The sequence below is a fragment of the Protobothrops mucrosquamatus genome, unplaced genomic scaffold (genome assembly GCF_001527695.2).
Source record: "Protobothrops mucrosquamatus isolate PMUCROS unplaced genomic scaffold, P.Mucros_1.0 scaffold488, whole genome shotgun sequence".
In the NCBI taxonomy this organism is placed as follows: Eukaryota; Metazoa; Chordata; class Lepidosauria; order Squamata; family Viperidae; genus Protobothrops; species Protobothrops mucrosquamatus.
In genome coordinates this window covers 101,222-124,407 of record NW_015386807.1, presented here as the reverse complement: position 1 = coordinate 124,407, position 23,186 = coordinate 101,222, and the positions used below count along the sequence as shown (strand labels likewise).

The following is a 23,186-nucleotide window of genomic DNA, read 5'->3' as shown; positions in this document are numbered from 1 at the left end:
AAAACATATCCTAATAATATATTGTTTTCCTGACAAGATATAGTTGTTAGTTTTATAAGTGATTATCTTATCTTTTTATACTTTATATAGTCAGAAGACATCCTTGAAGAAATGTCTAAAGAATCTATACAGTCAGAGATATCTCAGTTATCTGAAGCGAGTACAAATGCTACCAGCCTAGTATCAGTTGAAGCATTGTCATTCTCAGTTGAAAAGACAGAATTTGTCCCAGATGTTGAAATTAAGTCATCAGAGGAAACAGATAACGGAGAAAAGGGCTCTGGGACAATTTGTGGTATTTACAACTACAAAATTAAGATTTCTCCAGAAACTATGCATCATGGTGCAGTTGTTCTTAGCCAGCATATGTTACAAACTCAGTGTTATCCAGACACTGGGGACACTATTCATCAGGAAGGCACCTTAAGGAGAATGGCAGCATCATTAACAGAGTAAGTGACTTTAGGAGAACATAGATGAATCATCTGAAGTACCATGGTCAAGGCAAACCCTGTGTTTTTTTGAAGATAATTAGATTGTTAGAAGTTAATTTTGTAAGTAAGGTGTTTCTATAAATAAAGGTTGAGGGAGCTCTTATGATATGAAAATCATGCAATATATACTGTTATAAAAACTTGCTAGCAATACTGCAAAGCTTGTTGATCACTTGGTAATGGTATTATAATTCTCTCTTACTGCAAACTTTGAATATGGTGTGAAATATTGGACAGATTATGTTAATGGTTACAATTTAGTGTCAGTTTGTTTAGCCTTCTTCACTCACTTCAAAAACAGCTTTTTGTTTCCATAAAAATCACTTTATATTTTCTGTCTTTAAATCTTAACATTGCTTGCTCTCTTTCACTTTATTCTTTGCAATTACACATTAAGCAGTATATTTTTATTAGTTTTATCTTTTGCAGCAAACTTTCTTTTTTAAGCATTGTTCCACAGTTCATCCTTTTTCATATTTTCATAATTCTACACACCTCAGTGATACTGTGTAGTTAGTCCTTTTTGCTCTGTTCTAAGCCACTTCCACATCCTCTTTCCTTACAACTTTTCCCATTCAATTAGGAGTTGAGCTCCTTCTTTATGCAGTTTTTCTACTTTTGTTGTTTTTCATTCCTTCTGTGTCTATTTTTCCAAAGTTCCTCTCTTAACACTACTAGAAATATTCTACTTCAGCTCTTATTTCCTTCAGTTCTTTATAGGTTCATGTCCATTTTTTCCTAGTTTCCTCTTGATTCTACCAAAAAAATGTCTAGCTCGCATCCAGAACCTCTCATTATTCTTGTATATCTTCTATCATAAACAATCAAATGTTTAGATATCTTTGTTCCTTTGACATATTTACACATTAATAGAATAATACTTAATGAATAACGAAACAATGCATGAGAATGGTAATTGATATTTGTTAACAAAAAGGCATATTTGTTTGAAACACAATGCATTTGTGTCTCAAACAAATATGCTTTTTTATTAACAAATATCAATTACCATTCTCATTTATTCCTGGGGCTCCAAATGATACATTAACTTTTTATGTACTCTCTTTTCTTGCTTTCACCCATCCATTTAATATTCTTAAAGAATGGCTTCCCTCCTGGAACATACTCATTCAGAATATTGCCCATTCCCCCGCTTCAAAATTCATCCTGATTCTTTCATTTTCACCATTCAGTGTTACCTAGTATATAACTGTTATTATTAACCTATGCATTAATAATACAGCAGACCTTTTGGAGGGTCTGCTGTAAAGTCTAGCTGTTGCTGAGTTATTGGTTATAAGTTGAGGTCTTCCTGTATGGCTTTTGTCAGTTGAAGCTTTCACATAATATCTTTATCAGAAAAAATACCAACATTCCTTACTAATGATTAGGATACTATTCCAATTACGCGATTTTGACCAGTATGTCACAGTATGTACATACTGTATATGTACTTTAAATATGCTAATAATAATCTATGCAGACTGGGCTCTCTTATTTAGAGACAACCTTGTAAACTATCTTTTTGTTGCCTGCATCCCATCAATTAGAAGAGCCTGCAAAAGAAAAAGAAAATCTTTGTAGAGATGACTATCTGGTTATAGAACGTCCTATCTGCTTGTATAGCATTATGCATACAAATCTTTTCAGTTTTTAGGTATTGACATGGATCTTTTTTCTACTGGATTTTAGGCAAAAAAAGAGAATGTCTATAATTAAAGTGCTCCTAAGGAGAGGTGCTGATCCAAATATTTCCAACATCCCAATGCATGTACTGTTCTTTGCTGTTAAAGCCGCTGATGCAGAGGCTGTGCGTATACTTCTAGAAGCTGGAGCACGGACTGACATACGACTTCCAACCAGAGTAGGATGCTGTGTTTTTTATGGGATAGTTCTCAATTAAAAACTACAGTTTTAGCTTATGATAGGAAGTGAATGCTCTGATATAAATTTTAATACTTGCAGTGCGCATCACAAATGTAGCCCACACCCAAGAATTTGTTAACTTGCCAGATACTTATGAAATCTGTTTTTGTCCTTTGAACCAGGTAGCAAATAAAAAGGGTTATTTTAGTCCCAAGTGAGTAGTGACTGAGTTAGTGTATAATAAGTTTTTATTTTATTTATTTGTCAAATTTAGAGATTACCTATCTTGCTCTCAGAGCTAGTCTATTGTATGGACATTGCCTAGTGAGTGTTTTCTAATTCAAAATTGGGTATCAAAATGAGATATTGCAGTAAAGTTGCATTGGTCTATTAAAAGTGTTTTCCTATAAAAATAAGTTGTAAAAGTAAATTGTTGAAAGTGTATCTGTGTATCCTTCCAGTGTTATTGGAAGTTCATAATTGTTTTAAAAAAGTAGATAAATATTTGAAACCCACTTATTTCAATGATTTATACTTTAAGCATATACACTTAACTCTAGTTGCACATAAATTGTTTATGGTGCCTTGTATTAATTTAAAAAAAAAACATGTTCTCTGTTCCTGTTTCATTGCTACTGATTAATCATTTTAGTAGCTTGGTTCAGAAACACTTTTAGTGTATTAAGCTGGCATATAACAAAGGTTGATTATATTTGATGAAAATATTTAGTTTTTGATAATAATGACTTGGGCAATTATATTCCCTAAGGTTTCATTCTCTTTAGTTCTTAAAATTTAGCTAATATGCATCATTTGAAAGCTGGAATACCTTTTTGTCATAATGAGCATTTAATGGACTGAGTGCATGCAGTGGTGAAATGTTTTTGTGACTTGTGTTTTGCTTTGGGAATAAATGCAGCATTTGTTTTTCTAGCTTCGGGGTGTGGCTCCTCTTCATATTGCTGCTGCCCTTCCTTGTGCAGAAGGGATTGTAATCACAGAATTGCTACTTCATGCTGCTGCAGATCCTGATGTAAGGGCAGAAGATGAGAAAGATAAATTCCGGTTAGATAAGATTCCAACGAAGGTATTTATTTTTTTTATTAAATAAATCAGAACAAAGAGAAAAACACACACAAAACAACAATGAAATAAAGAATAATAGACAAAAACAATACAACAATGTGTATATACAAACACACAGACACAGAAACGCACACAGAAAAAGAGAGTGAAATAGAGAGGGGGAAGAGAGGCTTCTTATACCTATAAATTTGGCCTATTCAATTATCTTTCCAACTTGAAGTAGTATTCTTTTATCATGTTTGCTGTCCAAGTATCAGTTTCTATATAATAGGTTCCATGACAGTAGGCCTATACTATATTGTAATCCATGTAGAAGAGGTGAGAAAAAAAACCCAAAACAGCTTGTACATGACAAAGTGATATAAAATAAAATTCATAATGCAATTACTTTATGGTATGCTGTATGCTGAAATAGTGTTTTAACAAACAAATTCTAAGAAGTGAGTTTGCAATGATACATATTTAGGTAGAGTTGCCTTTTCAAATATATATTCTTATTTTATTTGTCAACTTGCATGGTACTTCGATTGCAAAGAAATTCTAGGCAGCTTACACAACAAGATGAAAGTATTAATAATAACTAAAAGTTTTGAAGGTAAAATAACAAAAATATAGATATAAATATAATTTTATAGCAAATTTCACTGACTACTTTCTGTGTTGCTTGGATCCTATAAAGCAACAATTAATAGAGCTGAACATCTATGATTAAGAGGATACCTGGGTAACATCTTAAACTGCTACTGTGGAAGACCACTACTAAGTAGTTGCTGTATTGAGATTAATTAGTAATATGATGTAGTATAAAGCAACTACATGGGGCATATGGAAACTGTAGTAAACACTTGCTTATTAAATCTTAAGAACAGTTAAATCACTGTATCTTAGGCCAGATGAGTGTGTATTTGGTCCATAGACTGAGATCATTTGTGAAAATAGGCTGAACATCAGGGAGAACAGGCTTAAGGGAAGAATGCCCTATTCCTTAGAAAATTCCGATCCCCAACCATCTATTTTTTCTTTGTAGGAAATGACAGGGAACAACAATTTATGGCTCTTCAACTGAGTTATCTAATTATCTTTTTTAGTTTGATATTGGTGAATCAGTATCTTTCATGAAAATGAATAATGAAACCGGACCACCCAAACTTTACTACAAAGAATGTACTATTGTCCCAGAGGAAGGTGGGAGGACACCTCTTCATATTGCCTGTGAGAGGGAAGACAATCTTATGGTAAGTGATAGTTATTGAGATTCTCTTTTACAAATTCTATTGTCCCTTCTCAGTTTTTGAATAGCACATTTTGTATTGGTAAGAGTTTTATTTTGTAAAAGGAAAAAGTCTATGGTCAACTAGCTCCAGCTTACCAATATGGACATTTAATATTTAAGCCTGAGCTCAAATTGAGGAATTTCAGTCATATGGAATAAATGGACATCCTGGACATATTAAATCTAATGCAGATCTCTGGTGTAATCATTTTAACTTACCATCTGTCTAAATCCTTTGCCCAAGTGTTAAATGTGTATAGAATATTAATACCAGAAAAATGGAATAGTAGCAAAAGAACAACCTGAATTTTTGGGCCATTGTCAGAAATAAAATCATTGGGCATCTTGTTCTGGAAAAACTTTTGAATGAATAGATGAGCGGCTTTGAGGTAGTAGGGAGGCCACATGAGAGCCTATCTCCAGAATGGCATCCAGACCATTCATTCATGACCAAGGAAATTGTATCCCAGGTATTGTATATAGAGAGAATGGATTGCAATAGTGTATATGGTATGCTGGTCAGATATTTGGCATGGCATCAAGGGTGATATGAAGAAACATAGGCCTTCACATCTATTCCAAGGCCATTGAAAGATTTGGAAAAGGAAATGGGTAAAGTACTTTAAAACGACCAATGGCTGGCTTTTATGGTAGAACTACAACATCATTTTTCTCTAAGGAAGGTGAGATGTATTACAGACCACAGTGCTGCATTATCTCCATTTCTACTATTCTTAGTAGTTCAGGTTTTTGATTTTTACTTCTGCAGTTGGATTACCTTCTGCCACTTCAATTTTTTTTCATTAATTCCATATTTGCCTCCCTATTCTCAATACGTAAGAGAGTTATAAATATAGGCTTGCTTCTTCACCATCTGTTATTTACTGACATAGATTCCTATGAGACACCTGAGAATTCCACATGTTATAATTAACCAGATACAAAACCATTCAGTTCATCTACTGATAATTTGCATAAAAATATTAAGTATTGGTTAAGACCCAGAGAGCTACATTAATTGTACCTTCTTTGATAGCCTATTACAGATGCTACTTTTAGGAAGACTCTGTTTTAAAAATAATGAACTGAGCCATGGAGAGCAAGTTTTCAGCCCTGTGTGTGGCCCAATATATTATCTTTATTTTCTTAACAAAGTTTCTCTGTCATTAATTAAACTAACTGATGCATTGAATATTTGTTTATTATGTTAATTAGATTATCGGCTACAAAATTTAGTTGGGAAAGATAAATATGCCAAAAGCTTTAGAAGTAGTCCTTGATTTATGACCACAGTTGAGACCAGAATTTCCATAGCTAAGTGATTTGCTCATTAAGTGAGTTGTATCTGATTTTACAACCTTTTTGCCACAGTTGTTAAACAAATCTGGCTTTCCCTTTGACCTTGTTTATTAGAAGCCCCCTGGAAAGGTCGCAGTGGTGATTTTGTAATCCCAGAATGCTGCAACCATAATAAATACATGCTGGTTGCCAGGCGCCCAAGTTTTGATCATGTGACTGCATGAATATAAGTGTGAGGATTGGTCACAAGGCAGTTTTTTCAATATCTTTATAACTTTGAATGGTTGTTAAACAAATGATTGTAAGTCAAGGAATACTTGTATTCCTTTTTGCCTTGATATCCGTACAGTCTCAACAACTAATAGGGTATATGTTGTAATTTTATTGAAATGAACTTTTCATAAAACAGAACATAAACTTTTTTTTTTATTTCTGAGCAAAATTATTCAATGTCCTTAAATATTTCAAAGTTTTATTATATGTTGAAATCAGCAAGAGCTGATTTTTCTGTCTTGGTTCTATTACCTTCAGTGTTTTCCCATTTTACTGGTGGTCATTGCTGTTTGTTGTTATTCATTATCTTGTTTAGTGATTTTTTTTCTATTGTTATTTATAGTGAATTATTCATTTGGTCAAACCTTTCTACTATTTGTTATTAATTCCTTTTTGTATTCTGCCCTTCTTGCTGACCACAGGGATAAGTGAAGATTAAGACATAATAAAGATACATACCACAGGGATTGGTAAAGTTATTGGGGAGATAATTATATGGCATGTTCTCTCTCTTCTGCTTATATCCTAATGCTTTGCAGTAGTTATCTTGATGAAAATTCTCTGTCCCAGATTGTTGAGTAGGATGGAGCAGCTATTTTCATTCCTGGAAATGGGAACTTCTTTCTCCAAGGGCTGAGCATTCCAGTTTATGAGCCTAGCTTTTTTCTGAAGAGAATACTGACTTTAAAAGATAACAAAAATACCTCTTCCTCATGCTTTAGGTGCAATTCTTGTAATAATTTGCATAACTTTTATTGAATTATTTAAAGGAAAGGAGTGTATAAACTAAAGAAAACCAAAGGCAGGGATGAGGAATTGTATAATTGTAGCAGGTTACAAATTTGGCTATAATAGGTGAATGGATAAAATTAGGAGATTATACAGGTATGCACACACATAAGGGTAAAAGGTGAAACTAAAAGTTTTGTAGTTTGTTCAAAATATCAGCAAAATAAGTCCTCTCTGTTCAAAAGTATTGGATTGCAACCTATTGCTCTCACATGTAAAAGTAAGCCAACTCTGTATTTAAAACAACCTCTCTGTTCAAAAAAAAAAGAAAAGGTGATAGCTATATTGTGAGGAAAGATACAATAAACCTCTCATTTTAAAGGTGAACGATTTTGGAGGAAAACCTCTACTGTTTCTTTCAGGTAGCATATTCTGTGTCAATCTGATTTTGATACATAAGTGTTCTTGGAATGACCTGCTCACTATAATAGGGAGAGAAAATCTGTGCATGCAATGAGAACAGGTTGTTTCTTCTATTGAAGTGCATGAACCATAGCAGGATAAGTTCTACATTGGAAGGCCAACAGAAGATAAGGTGATTTGAAACCGCTGATGACACAAGCATGAGCTTATAAGAACTCTGACATGATGAGGTCCATCAGGGCACAAAGAATTGGAGGTGACTGGATGACCAAATAACGACAGCATTCATAAATTCCCATATCTGCCAATCAGTCTAAGAATATATTATTTACTGTTGTGACTTTGTATTCTTTGCACCAGATCCTTAATTTGTGATATGCTGTTCTGGTCTGAATATGTTTAGATGCATGGACATAAATAAATGTCCAATTTGCAACCAGCTTCGGCTTTTTTCCCCCAAGATAAAATAGGTATAATATTTTTGCTTTAAATTAAAAAATGTGGCTTAACTTAAATGTCTTATTTAAATGTGTCCTTATTATTTATTTTAATTTAAAAAACAGTATCTGTAGTGATCTCTTTTTGTTTTATTCTCCCCATCAGAATGCTGGCAAAGTTATTCATCATCTGTTAAATCACAATGCAAATCCAAATGTCCTGTGGAGTGGCCATTCCCCTCTTTCACTAGCAGTTGCCAGTGGAAATCAACAGGTTTGCAATATTCTGTCTTTCCAAGCATTTTTAACAACAATCGTAAACATTATTTCAAAATCATTCTAATTGTGGCAAACTCAGAGCAGTGATTCCAATCCTTATGTCAGCATTTGTAGGTAATATATACAATGATGCTAGAGCATAAAATAGACAATAAAGATTCCTTGAAGCTTACAGAAAGTTAAAATATATACATATATTTTGAGACATGTTGATACTGATTCAGTAATCAGCTATATGGTTCAAATAATTTATTTATAGTCAATCCTATTAGTAAGAGCTACAAATCTATTGATTTGGATTTTTAAAATTATTATTAAAATTCCATTAAGAGTTGGAGAGATCAACAGAAAATGACAACAATTTACAATCATGCTATCTATATATGTTAATGTTCACATGGTTAGGATTTTTGTTTGTTAGTTTGCTTGTTTTTGTCTTTAGGAAATTGGTGATATTAGAGGATCCATTTTCAATCAGGTGTCTCCATGGGCAGGAGGAAGTTGAGTTCTTGTTCCTGCAGTCCTCATTTGACAATGGACAGTGCCACACAAATGTCAAATTATTTTTAACTGTTTTTTTGTATTTTAATTGTGAATTGGATTATGGATTTATTAATTTCAAAATACATGTTTTGTGTTCTGTGTTATATTCAGTAACAATACAAACCTTTACCATGGCCTTTAAGTCAGAAAAAAAACTGCCTAAAATACATACACCTAAAATTATTGAAAATATTAAAAAGTAAGCATAAATACAATAAAATTACATACAAATAAAATTAACATCACAGCATTTTGCTGAAATATGGAAAGCTTGCCTATCTTCTGAAAGTGTCTAAAGACCTGACTTTTCTCTCAGGCATTGGATGATGCTACCATGAATCATAGGTCAGGTAGACAACAGTATTAATTGAATGGATAAGATGAATGAATAAATAACATTTATTTGATATTCCTTAACAAATAGATGATGCAAAGGAATGATTCAGATCAGAAATAGCTTTTTCTCATGCCATGACACAATACCCTTGTGTTAATGTGTATTTATTTTCTGATGCAGCCCATGGAAGCTGATAAGAGTAATAGTCAAAAAGTGTACCCCATGGCCAAAGACATGTACTTGCTCCTAACATGGACTGTGTAAGGCTTGGTAGTGCCATCCTTTCCTCAACCAGTTCTAACCCACTTTTGCTATTTTTATAAAAATACGGTATATACAAAAAATCAGGTTTACAAAACAGTTTCAGTGCAAAGCAGTTTCTTTTTTTGGCCTTTGGCTGCAAACAAGGGAGATTAGATATTTCTCACCATATTCTTGCTATAATTCACCATACATTACGAACCCTTCTGCTACACCAGAGTAGGACATTACTGCTGGACGACCGGTCCTGTCTAATTATTCCCTTAGTGTGGTATGAGCCTCATATTTAGCTGCTAAGGACAAGAACAAGAGGAGAAGCAGGGAAAATAGTTTTGTGTCTTTATCTGAAACCATACAGAACTTCCCTATTTTGGTCATCTTTAATGGATGAAATCATTGCTTTAAGAATGTGGAAGCCAATTCGTGGACACCAATTTCCTTCTTTAAATCCCTAACAAAAATATTATGTTGGCAATTTTTAGCCCTGCCCAAAATTTGCTTAGGCAAGGCATTATATACATATCTGAATCAATAATATTAATGTTAAAAGAGAGTTCCTTGTCTTTCTCCTACCTTTAGGCAGTTGCTGAACTTCTGGCTGGTGGAGCTGATCCAAATCTACCTTTAAGCCAAAGTCTTGCAAGTGCCCTGTGTGCTGTTATTAATCCTGCATATGAGCAGAATGGGACATTAGCAACTAAGATAGCACTGGTAAGAAAAGTCTTGCATGTTTGGTTACTTTTCCAAATAAAAATGGTAAACTATTCTAACCCCCTGCCAGAATAAAAGTAAAATAAAATAAAAGGCATTATAATGGTGAAGCAGGATGAAAATGCCATGAATAGAGGAAAAAGATGAAAAAAGAGGCTGTAAAAGGCCCAAGGATCAAAGAATCAGAAATAGAGCTGATACAGATTTTTAGTGTTACAGGGATAGGTCAGCATATTGGATGGCTGAGAGAGCAGGAGGTTGAGTGAACAATAGATAGCATTGCAAACTGATGGCTCTAATTTGTCTATATGTCTTTCCAGTCTAGTTACATAAATAATTATTTATATATATAAAATCTTATTCTCTATCTATACCTCACAAAATGAAAAATGCTATAGCCCCATATTAATTTTGGTTGTGGTTCAGTTTTAACACAAATTAAATTGTACATCTGATTATCCAGATCTTCATTTTCCCGTCGTAACATAATGGCTTAAGAAGAAGATACTGAAACATTAATAAATTTGCTTTTATATCATTAATGTAATTAAGTAACATTATTAGGTTTATATGCATGTGTGTGGACACTTGTAAGCATTAACTGAATTGTACGCTTCTTCCTAAAGAAAAGTTGGTCATGTAGTATAGTTATGCCTTATTTCTATATAAATGCTAGCAATAAATCAATGGCCTTCAGGTTGGATTATATTGATTTGCCTATGTGCAACATTGGTGGAAATGGCTGCATATGACTCTAAATGTTCTACATTTATTTTCTTCTCTACTTAGATTGATTCTCTCATAGCAGCAGGTGCAGAGATGTTGATGCCAATTACTCTTATTGATGAGTGTAGAACTGCAGTGGGGACAGTTGTGGACTATGCATATTTCAAATATTATCAGGTATCTTTTTCCGTGTTTGAAAATTCAAAATATGATGTATGTACAGTCCTGTGTTTTGAGGATTGTAAATTCTTGCTACTGTTCAATGAGAATCATGTATGCCAGAAAAACCTAAAGGTAACTTGAATAAGGTATTTAAATGTTATGGTAAGATGAGAGTGAAGAACGAATGGGTGCTGAATTAATGGATCAAATACAAAAAACTACTAAGAAGAACTATGTTCAGGTGATTTAATCATATGAAGAAAATGAATGAAGATTCAATACCTGAAGAAGGTATGGTTGAGAAGAAGAGACCGATTGAGAAAGTCACGGTTAGATGGAACTGATCCTTGACAAGATAAGGAGAGCACAGAAAAGTAATGTGGCAATAGATATGTAAATTTGATGGAAACAAGGTTGATATGTAAATGGAAAGGTATAATGAATGGTGTTGATGTACTATAAATGAAATTTATTTAGATTTCCTTTCCCTTTCCCTTTTTCTTGAATGTCATTTATCTTAACTTCTTATTCTTTTTTGAATTTTACACATTGCTTATTTTGAAGTGTATTATATATACACTTCCACAAATTTGAAAACTTTTCTCATTTTCTTTGATCAATGTACTTTGATCAACATTTGGTGTTACTGTCTTGAATTAAGTAAACTTGCTGTATTTCACAAGCATACAGATGACCTAGGATGTAGTTGAGATGCTTCAGTAACTATCAGTGCTTCTGCCCAGAGATCTACATGTGTCAAAACATCTGTGCTACATTATCATGGGTGGATAATGGATAGAATGGATAGAAAGGTGGGGTTTCAGGGAATAGCTCTTGGGGCTTGACAGATAGTTATTTGTAGTTGTTTTCATCAAATACACTGGATGTTGACTTTATTTATGTTTTACACTTCTATTTATAAATTACTTGCAAATAATATATTGTTACATTATAGGAAACAATATTATCATTGTCTGTTAAAGGCATATTTTTATTTATGCCAGCATGGATTAGAATCATTGATAAATTTATTTCCCTTGCATATAGGAAGATGCACAAAGGGATGTTTTGGAGACTGATTTTCTAAGTATCTGCTAGGAAAACTAGAAATTAAGTAAAAAAAACATAGGTGGCATTGTTCTTAACAGAAATAGATTATAAATTCTTCTTGTGGGAAACTGGCAGGGGACATCAGAAATCACAATCACATGACTGCAACTTGCTGCAATGTCATAATCACATCTGGATGCCTAGTGCCCAGACCACAATTATGTGACTGTAAGGATACTGCAATGATTGGATTTATAAGGACCAATTATTACTACCATTTGCTCAGCTTCATCTTAACTTTGAAAATTGCTGAATGAATGGTCATAATTCAAGGACTACCTGACTATCTGACCACATGAATTGTGGTGGCACAGTGATTAGAATGTAGCATTGCAGGCTAATTCTGCTGACTGGCAGCAGTTCGATTCTCACCGGGTCAAGGTTGACTCAACCTTCCATCCTTCGGTAAAAATGAGGACCCAGATTGTTGGGGGAAATATGCTGACTTTGTAAACCACTTACAGAGGGCGATAAAGCACTATGAAGTGGTATATAAGTCTAAGTGCTATTGCTATTGCTATCTATAATTTTTATGCACATTTCCTAGTTACATACTAAAAACAATTCTTATGTATTGTAGGATAAAAGACTGTTGCATACTCCCCTCCATTCTCTGTCACCAGTAGAGAGGGATACTTATGCATTTCGACGAAAGATGCTGGATTTTCTCAGTGAACGGCTTCGTGGGTGTGTCATTGAAAAGGAAAAACAGTGGGATGAAGAAGAACTTAGGAAAATCAAAATTGGTGAGTCCAAATTAGATTTTAAAATAAAAAAACCAATATGAAATAGTTCTAGACTGGGATTAGAATACTTAGGGCAGAGGTATTTTCTTGCAGCTGCAGATTATTTAAAATATGGACCTAAAATGTTAAACTTGGGATTCATTGTCAAATTTCCTCCTAACATCTGGGGAACATGGTAATATGTTATCTTTTTGTATTCACAAGATATACTGTGTTGAGACAAAGAGATGAGGCTAAGGATGTTGATACTTATCATGAAATCCTTCTAATGTTTAATTTCAGTTTCAGACATTGACATTCAATTTTTTAAATAAAAAAATTGGCTAATACTGCTAACAATTCTGAAAAAATGATTGACTCTGGCGTTTAGAAAAGCAACAACAGCTCTCATGAGATCAGTTTTAATAATAGGTGGATGAAAATACCAAATCCAGTATAAACCCTCTCGTTGACTGTGCAGCTAACTATAATAGGGGAAAAATAGTGAAAACTGAACAACTCAAGATACCCTATGAAATAACATTAATGAGACTGGGTGAAGATGATCACTACAAATACCGGGGCATACTTCAAGCTGACAACATCAAGCACCCTATAATCAAGAAGGAGGTTAGAAATGAATACAATATGAGAGTAATGAAGATCTTAAAGTTCAAACTCAATGTCAGGGTCCCCTCAGAGGCTGGTTCGGAGGAGGAGGAAGAGTTGGAGCTGGGACCATCTGACAGGGAAGGCATGCAAGGGTCTGAGGACGATGCTGTCCCGGGCCCCTCAGGCATTGGAGGATGTGGTCGACCAAATGGAGAGCTGCCTGCCTGCACAGACCCGGGAGGATTGGCTGCTGACTGGCAGTGGTGCCGTTAGGCAGCCAATCTCCTCTGATGAGGTACAGCTGCCTATTCCACTTGATCCAAAGGCAAGGAGAGTGGAGCATAGGCAAGCTCAGAGAAGGCTGCAAGGCTACGTGGGATGAGGTCACCTCGCCCTTCCTCACAAGGAATACCTGGAGGGAGGTAACTTAAGGAGAAGCCGTGGGGAGTTAGTTTTTGCCAGGAGCAATTGTTTACTTTGGCTTACACTCCCTTCTTGTGCCTGTTGCTGTTTGCCTTGCCTCGCTTGGAAAATTGCTCTTCGCATTTTGTTTTGGACCTCATCCTTCTCCTGTGGCCTATGTTTGGCCTTTGCTTCACTGAGGCTTTGGAACTTCTTTTCTGGGACCTGTTTCAACTGCCCTTGTCTTGTGCCTGGACCCTGCCTGGTGGATTGGACTTGAAACACTGGACCTTGCCCTGTGAGCGTGTTCCTACTCTGTGGGCTTTCTTTGTACTATAGGAGCTGTTGTTTGGGGGAATGAGGGTGGATGGCTTCAGTGTAGCATCAAGGTGGAGCTTTACTGGTTGTTGGAGGGCCATTGGCTGGAACACTGGTTAAGAGAAATAAAGAACTCTTTAGAGGCCTGCCTTGTCTTGACCATCTGGGTCATAACACTCAATTGAGGAAGTATCAAGACAATTAACACCTGGATAATTCCAGTCATTAGATGTACAGCTTGAATAGTGGACTGGAATCAAGCATAACTAAAAGCCCTGAATAGAAAGAACAGAAAAATAATGACAATGAGTTATGCCCTTTATACACACAGCAATGTTGATAGATTGTTCTTACCAAGGAAATAGGTGAATATGGAATATTGCAAGCACACCAGACAGTTGAAGAAGAAAAAAGGGCATTGGAAGAATATCTGAAGGAGAGTGAAGATGATATACTAAAGCTAGCATACTCAGTAATGTAGGCTTACTGAGTTGTGGAGAGACAAACTGGCCTTCAAGAAAGACCAAATGAAGAATAGGAAAGAGACATGGCAAGGCAAAATTTTGCAAAGCCAGTACACTTCAAAAAAGAGCAGGAAAAATAAATAACAACAAGACCTGGCTATGGCTATGAGCAGAAAAGTTTAAGAAAGACAGAGGGGCTAATACCGGCTGCACAAGACCAAGCCTTAAGAACAAATACATCCAAAGCCAGAATTGGAGAAGACATCAACAGACAGCAAAAGCCGCCTCTGCAAAGAAGCTGAAGAAACATTGGACCCTTAGTTAACTGCTGCACAAAGATTGCAAAGACTGACTATAAATAATGGCATGACAAAGTAGCAACAATGGTGTGCTGGAATATTTGCAAGAAATACCATTTGCCTGCAGGGAAAAACTGATGGGACCATAAAGTAGTGAAAGTAATAGAAAATGAAGAAGTAATGTGTTTTGGGAATTTAGCATTCAAACAGACAAGCATCTGCCATATAACGCCCCAGACTTAACAATTGTCTATAAGAAGGACAAAAAAGTCTGGACAGCGGACGTGGCAGTACCTGGAGATAGCAGAAGAGAAGAGAAAGAACTGGAGAAGATCACAAACACAATGATCTGCAAATAGAAATAGAATGATTGTGGCAAAAGAAAGAAAAGATAATACCAATAGTTATAGGTGCCTTGGGTGCAATCTCAAAACTTCTGGAACATCATTTGAACACCATCAGCATTGATAAAATCACCATCAGTCAATTGCAAAAGGAATTATTTGGAACAGCTTACATCCTGCAATAATATGTTTAACACCATCAAACAATAACATGTACCCAACCCAAGTCTTGGGATGGATTCGAAAAGTGGATAAAAATGGCAAATACAAAGATCTGGCTCACTATACAATGAACCATAATGCCTTTAACACCATCATACAAGACCATCTGCCTCTCCTAAGTCCTTTGAAAGGACTTGATGGGTGGATAAAAATGGCAAATCCAATCTAAATAAGTGACTCTGTGACAAACCAATATTATTAATAATAATATTTGCATTTCAGCTTCTGCAGGCATAAGAAAGAAATCTATGGGTAGCACTTTAGGACAGTCACCAGAAACAGATTCATCAAAGTAAGTCCTATGAATCAAAATATAATTTGTTTGTTGTAATTATAGTCACATCTATCTCTGTGGTAGATGGTTTTAGTATTGTTGTCATCACTAATGGATGTTTATTTTGCTGCAAAACTCAAAATGATGTTCTCTTTAAGCCAATTGGTCTACATATAGTTTCTAAAACAGATGTCCTAAATCCAAATATGAGACCCTTTTTAATTTTAAATTTAGTATCGATAATATTGTTGCTGTGTGTTGTCTATATATAGTATATGTGTATGTATATGTGCGTATATATATGTATGTATGTATGTATGTATGTATGTATGTATGTATGTAGGTCTTTGGTTATTCGGGTTTTCTCCTGCGTAAAATTGGAAGTGTCTTGGCGACGTTTTGACGAAGTCCCATTCGTCATCTTCAGGCTGGTGTTTTCGGCTTCGTGCTTCTAGGAGCAATGTGTGATCGCAGCTGTTTCTTCCTTTTAACTGCCAGTGGGGTATGAACTGATTGGTTAGGGGCTTGGCTGTGCTCTGATTAGATGGGGGGTTGGCTGTGCTGTGATTGGCTGGAGGTGTGTTCTGTTTGGATGGGAGCTTTGTAGTGCTTGGAGCCAAACAACAGCAACGCAGTTCTCCATCTCAAATCCCCCGGCAACTCAGACTAATCCGAGCACTACAAAGCTCCCACCCAAACAGAACACACCCCCATCCAATCAGAGCACAACCAACCCCCCATCCAATCAGAGCATAGCCAAGCCCCTAACCAATCAGAACACAGCTCCACCCAACCAGAATACAGCCAAGTTCCCACCCAATCAGTTCATACCCCCATTGGCAGTTAAAAGGAAGAAACAGCTGCGATCACACATTGCTCCTAGAAGCACGAAGCCGAAAACACCAGCCTGAAGATGACGAATGGGACTTCGTCGAAACGTTGCCAAGACACTTCCAATTTTACGCGGGAGAAAACCCGAATAACCAAAGACCTACATATATGTGTGTGTGTGTTTGTGTGTGTGTGTGTTTGTGTGTGTGTGTGTGTGTGTATACCCACACATGCATGATATATATACATTGGAGATAAAATGCATAAGTGGTTTATTGTGCATTCCTCTTACTGAATCTCTTTAAACTTAAATTTAAAATTCAGTGTTCAGCTTTCTTATGAGTGTGATGTAAAAATGATTAGCTGAAAAAATATTAAGAAAATAAGCACCAGTAAAAATTGCTTATTGACTGTATATTGACAAACCCATAGAACTTTAATTTGGGGGAGCTTAATTTTGGGGCACTTAATTAGAAGATTAAGGGGCGGCAAGGGTATATGAGAAGAAATTATTAAAATAACTTTAGAATGACAGTATAAAGAAACAAGTGTTGAAGATCAAAACTCTATGTACAGAATCATATACAGGATCATATGTATTCCAACTTTTTAATATTTGAGCAAATTTCTTTGTCATGCGTGTGTTCCAAAAAGTGTATATGTTATGTCCGTAATCTTTCTTGTAACCACATTTTTTTAACAGATTGCTCTTCTTTAAATACTGCTACCAGTGTGGGCGATCTGTTGGTGTGACCCTTACACCTTGTCCACATTGTTTTGAGATCTTCACTTGCAGCAAGTCCTGCAAAGTCAAGGCTTGGAATGACCGGCATAAGCGAGAGTGTTTACAAACAGGTAGGTGGGGATGATGGCATGCAGAACAAAGTGGGACTGAGATAGAATTCAAAAATGTTGCAATTAATTTATTCTAGAAAGAAACAAAGTGTCCTTAAAAAGGTAAGTAATCTTGTTTTATTTAATTTAATTAGTATCTGTAAACGTCAACAGTTACTTATCCTTATGAAAACTCATCTTTATGAAAGCTACTCAGCTAAACCAAACTTAAATTGAAACAGTAACTTGAACAATACATATATAAAATCTGCAGTAAAATTTATTTACTTACTTAATTTAAAACATTTATACAGCCACCTATCTTAAACCAGACTTTGAGCAGCTCACAACCCCAAAATAAAGCAAAATATATCAATAGTGAAAGAAAAGCATTAAAACAAAAAAAAAGACCTGGCACTACAGCTAAACTTTTCCATGCAGTTCTTAACAAGTTTATCCCATGCCAATTTGAACCTCATTTCAGCACTAGGGGAAACCACCAGGTCTTAAGTGCTTTTTGAAATATCAAAAGGGTAAGGGCCTGCTGGACCTTTGGAGGAAGGGCGTTCCATAGGACAGGAGAAGACACATTTCCTAGGCCCCGTAAGATGGCAGCACTTAAGGGAAGGGATCAAGAGTGTACCTATCATATCTAATATGTGGGGAAGACAGGTGTCCTGAGGGAGAGATGGTCCTGCAAATTACCTGGTCCTGTGCCATATAGGCTTAAAGGTAATAACTACTATTGGGAATTGGCACCTGAAGGAAACGAGCCAGTGCAACTTGCGCAACCGAGATATAACATGGATGAATCTACAGTAGATGCGCCCAACACTGCACAGGCCACTGTATTCTGGAGCAATGTGATGCCCTTTGATTTATTCCATCACTGACTACTATAGTGCCATTGTTCTTCCTATAATATTCTATTTCAGGTCTGAGTGCATAGTTTGCTGAATTGAAGTTTGTTTCATGTTCCATCTTATTTGCAGTATAGAAGATTTCTTTTAAAAATGAGACTATAGCTAGTTAAAGTTTGGAAACCTTTATTCTTCCCTCGGCTTCATTTCAGATGGATAACTGTACTTAATAGGAAGATGGTAACCTAGGCAGAATTTGGAAGGAGTTAGATTATGTAAGACAAATGGATAATAATTTCACAGTGCATATCACTTGAACCTAATTCCTTTCCTGCACATTATATGTATTTTTAGGAACTTGTTGCCCCAATCTTCTTTTCTGTGCTTATTTCACCTAACTTTTGTGGGCTAACATTCAGTGTCATTTGGATTTCAGTTAGCATACACAGATCTCCTTTTTACCCTCTTTTTGTTTTAGAAATTCAGATGTGTATACCAGCAGCACTCACCAAAGTGTAGCTTTTTAAGCTATGGGTGGTCCATTTTATTGCACTACTGGGAAACATCTGCAGAATTACATACTATATTAAAAATAATAATTATATTACTTAGATCTAATTCAGACATTAAAGTTCCCACATGAGTGCTATTATAGGGAAGATATGAACAATCCTGAAGTAGTGGTTTGAGATGCTGACATAAATGTCTCTATATCACATTCATTCTTCTTAAGTAGCACTTGGGACTGCTATTCTACTTCATTGATAATTCTCATTCCCAGATAATTTCTTTATAAATATTATGTTTTGATAGTATTAACAAACATTTAATACTGATCTAATTCACTGTGCATCATATGTACATGTTTAAATTTCCTGAGATTATTTATCTTACATCTTATATTGTATAACGTAAGTTAATTTTTTAATCTGTTTATATTAAGTACTGATTTAAATCTGTTTCAGTTTTTGGCAATCAGCTAACTTTTGTAGTGTCAAAAAAACTCCTTACATTGAACACAAGGACACTACTACTTATAATGTGAAGCAAATTATTTAAAAAATATTTGATGTGGTTACTTTAATTGGACTGAATATGTTTTATCTCATGTTTAGAACAAGGTAGAGAGAATAAGAAAAATAATTTGCGAACTGTTACTTTCCTGACCACTTTAATGTACAAACATATAAGATCAAAGTTGCAGGAAAAACTGAACTCTTGAACTATAAAGCAGGATTCATTGAACACCTGGATTTGAAAGATGGCAAATGATTGTTAGGAGAATGATTTTAAAAGGCAAGAGAAGTCTTCATTCAAATGAAGAAACAACGAGAGAGACATGTAAGAAGAATCTTATTAATATATGGACTGTGTGTAAGCTCAGTGCCAAGTACCAAAGTGCCAAGTCTGTACATGAATATATATTTTTTATTTTGACAATCGTGTGTTTTCTTGAAGGGGTTTCTAGATTAAAATTTAGAATTTGATCTCGAAACCTACAGTACTTTGTGTATTTCTCAAAATGATATGGGTTAAGAAAGATTTTTTAAAAAAGATTCCATGAAGAATATGGCATCAAAATCTCATTTGGATGGAGAAATTAAAGCAAAGCATCTTCCAAACTTCCAGAAACTGAAATAAGGAAATTTCATGTCTGCTTATAAAAAGGATATTGGAAAGCAAAGGATTAGTTCCACAGTGATCAATCAGGTATGACTGGGAAGCGCTTGAGCAGGACATGAATATAATACTGTAGTCTTCCTCCCAAGTTTTTCACCCTCTGGATTTCATCTTCTTCATACCGTGAAAGAGGAATAAAGCCAGCAAAAAATGCGTAGCCCCTTTCTGGAGCCAACCAAATTACTAGCCTTCACAACATCTTATTATGAATTGTGCTATGTGAGGCATTTCCTTGTTGCTTCTTCAAATCAACAAAATTCAGCTTCAAGCTTCATTGGATGTTCCATGTTTTAGTATGAATAAAAAAATGCAGTAGCTGACTCTAAACTCCAAATTTGGTTTCAACACAAAGCCTGTTCCAAAAATTTGTATCTGTTTTGTTCTACTTTGTTCTACCAACCCCACGTTTTATGTCACTCATGGCTAGAAGATACCAACATTTTAGATTGGAGTTTAGAAGAAAACTTTACCAGAGCAGTGTTGCTTCATTTATTCAAAATCTATGTTAAAGTTTGTACCAGTATTGTATTATTTTTCCCTCTGAAATATAGTTTGCCTATTACTACACAATGTGGCTCACTGACTTCTCTTCAAGCTATAGAGCAACCTATTAATAATGTAATGACATTGACCACAATTATGGCCAACATTTTGTATCAGTTTTAGACCATTTTGTTCTACCAAAGCAAGTTTGTGTATCTCTATAGTTAAAGGGATTCAAATTGAGTAAATACCAAAAAAATGTGGCATTTACTCATATTTCTATCAGTTTTGTACTTGTTTTCTCCCATTTTGTCACATCAAGCCTAAATCTTGTATCATCTCACAACGTGGGAAACTGATATGTCCCCTAAAGGGAGTTACAGAGCATCCCTCTGTATTGGATTTTTTTCTACTAGATCTTCGTTTCCCCATTTCCCCCTCCCAGTTGCTAAGAAGTTGCTAATGAACATAAGTGTGCTATTTACAATATTAATGAAGTTTCCACACTCTATGGAAGGAAGTTGTTTAATATTGTGGTTAATGTTAAATTTTCCAGATTGTGATAAAATCTATTTGCTTACAAAAATATTGGATCAAACTTGCATCAGACAGTCTGAAAATCAAATAAGAGTTTGGTTATCATCCTAGTTCTTATCAGAAGAAAGTCAGATGAAAGCAGTTAATACAAAAGATTGAGAAGATTGAGATTATACAGCTTTGTTCAGAAGCATTTACTACAATTACTTTGTCTTTCAGTATTACACCTCCTTCAGTGCTGATAATTTCACTATACAGAATTCTGGAACTAATAGTCTGATCAATCAATATTGTCATGCTGAGGCATGTATTTGAACTCAATTTTTTACAGTGGTTCATCTTTTTCACCATGTTTGGTACAGTGAGATCTCCATAGTTCAGATCAGCTAAGGCTTGGAAGCTGTATTATCTGGTGCTTCTTCAGAATTGCAATAAGGACATAAATCTCATCATATGAATGCCTGAACGATTTTAGTGGAATATGATTCAAATGATTTAAATTACTAAAAAGTAAATATTTTAAGACTGTTGATGTTAATGTACAATATAGAATTTTCAGTTATCTGTGATGTAGTAACCTGAAAACCTGGACACATGAACGCTGATAGCAGTGCATATCTATATTGTCTTCATGTTTATGTACAAAAATAGATTTCCCACAAGAGGACAATATTAAAAAAACATGAGGTGACATTCTAGAGAGCATTGAAAAATCGAGATGGTAGTTATAGCTGCATGAATAAAGCTCTACTATGCTGTTGTATATATACTCTCAACTGAGGATGCTACTGGCTTGAGTCAGTTACTGGTTTATAGAAATATTTACTTCTAAGGAATAGTCTGTGTCTCTTTAAGACTATCCTTATTTTAACTTTTGCTTTTGAAAAATATAATTGGAATTAAGCGGTTTTAAGACAATAAATTGTTCATGTGCATGTGGATTAAGGTAACTGCAGAAAATGTTTTAATGTATAAAAAAATCTAATGTCTAAGATAATATTTACTGTGTTATGTATGTTGAAAATATTGCCCTGTACTTTAGGAATGTATTTAAGAGAATCAGAATTTTTTGTAACTTTTAATTTAATAAAAAATAAATCACATTGGATTTTAATATACCACAGAAATACAGGTTCTTTGAGGCATACATAACCTTATTTCATACTATTGAGCATTCTGAAATGTCTTTCCAACTTATTTTATTGCTGCAAAAGAGAGTACATCTCCATCTATGTCTGAAGAAGAAGTCCCACCTGTTAGGGAGGGTAAGTAAATTCCCATTACCAATCTCTTTCATTAATCACATTTGGTTTTGTTTTACATAGTACTGTTGTTTCATGCAGAGTCTTAGAACATAGGGTTGAAAGGGATCTTGGTAATCATCTAGTTCAACCCTGTGCTCAGAAGCCATTGCTGCAACATATCCAAGAGATGGCCATACATCGTTTAAATATTTCCATTGAAGTAGAGTTCCCCACCTCGCAAAGTAATCATATCCATTGACTCTTATCTTTCCTGTTGTCCAATTAAAATCTTTAGTAATTTAAACACATTGGTTCTTAGCCTGTGTACAACACAAAAATAACAATAAGAGCAATAAAAGAAAGAAAAGAATGATGTACATCCATAAGATAAATTATTCAGACTAGCATATACAATCCTATAAGAGACTTGCCACCTAGCCCAACTCAAGGCCTGGGGAAAGATCCAGGTTTTCAGAGACATAACTATCACATCTTCCTGCATTTATCTTTTCTCTAAATAGAATTTATCCAGTGCTTCATAAACATTTTCTTCCAGAATATATTAACCATGTGATTTTTCTGGACACTGTCAAGTTTATTATTGTCCTTCCTAAAATACTTGCTTGACAGTTTCTAGCTATATGATCAATTCTGATTAGACAGGAGCAAGGATTTTCTTGTCATACTGTATTTCTGTTAATGAGATCTAGATTGCATTTGGAATTTTTTTGTAGTTGCATCATATGTTTGCCATGTGATCCATCAAGACACCCTAATTATTTTTGCATATAGGCTGCCCAGGATTGTAGTCTCCATCATATACAAATGGCTTGCATACCTCTTGCTAGGTAATGTATTCTTTTTAAATACTCACCGAGTGCTTAATCAAGAGTTCCAGAGTTTTGCTGACTGATCAGTAATTATCCATCTCTTACTATCTTTTTTTGAAGATAAGAGAATTTGTCCGTCTCTGGTCCTGTATTATGTCAATGATTTCTCGAAGATCAGAGATGACATCTGTTAGCTTCTTTGAAACTCATATGTAGCC

General features: G+C 34.9%; 1 protein-coding gene across 1 annotated transcript in view; it reads left to right on the top strand.

Annotated features, from left to right (window-relative positions):
• Nucleotides 1-23,186, top strand: part of ANKMY1 (ankyrin repeat and MYND domain containing 1) — a 38,342-nt gene that overhangs the window by 12,679 nt on the left and 2,477 nt on the right. The window contains exons 7-16 of the mRNA XM_029284279.1: nucleotides 91-452; nucleotides 2,187-2,358; nucleotides 3,295-3,447; nucleotides 4,535-4,681; nucleotides 8,047-8,154; nucleotides 9,880-10,011; nucleotides 10,801-10,914; nucleotides 12,590-12,755; nucleotides 15,618-15,687; nucleotides 17,204-17,355. Coding sequence (XP_029140112.1) covers nucleotides 91-452; nucleotides 2,187-2,358; nucleotides 3,295-3,447; nucleotides 4,535-4,681; nucleotides 8,047-8,154; nucleotides 9,880-10,011; nucleotides 10,801-10,914; nucleotides 12,590-12,755; nucleotides 15,618-15,687; nucleotides 17,204-17,355 — 1,576 coding nt within the window. The remainder of the gene's footprint in view (nucleotides 1-90; nucleotides 453-2,186; nucleotides 2,359-3,294; nucleotides 3,448-4,534; nucleotides 4,682-8,046; nucleotides 8,155-9,879; nucleotides 10,012-10,800; nucleotides 10,915-12,589; nucleotides 12,756-15,617; nucleotides 15,688-17,203; nucleotides 17,356-23,186) is intronic.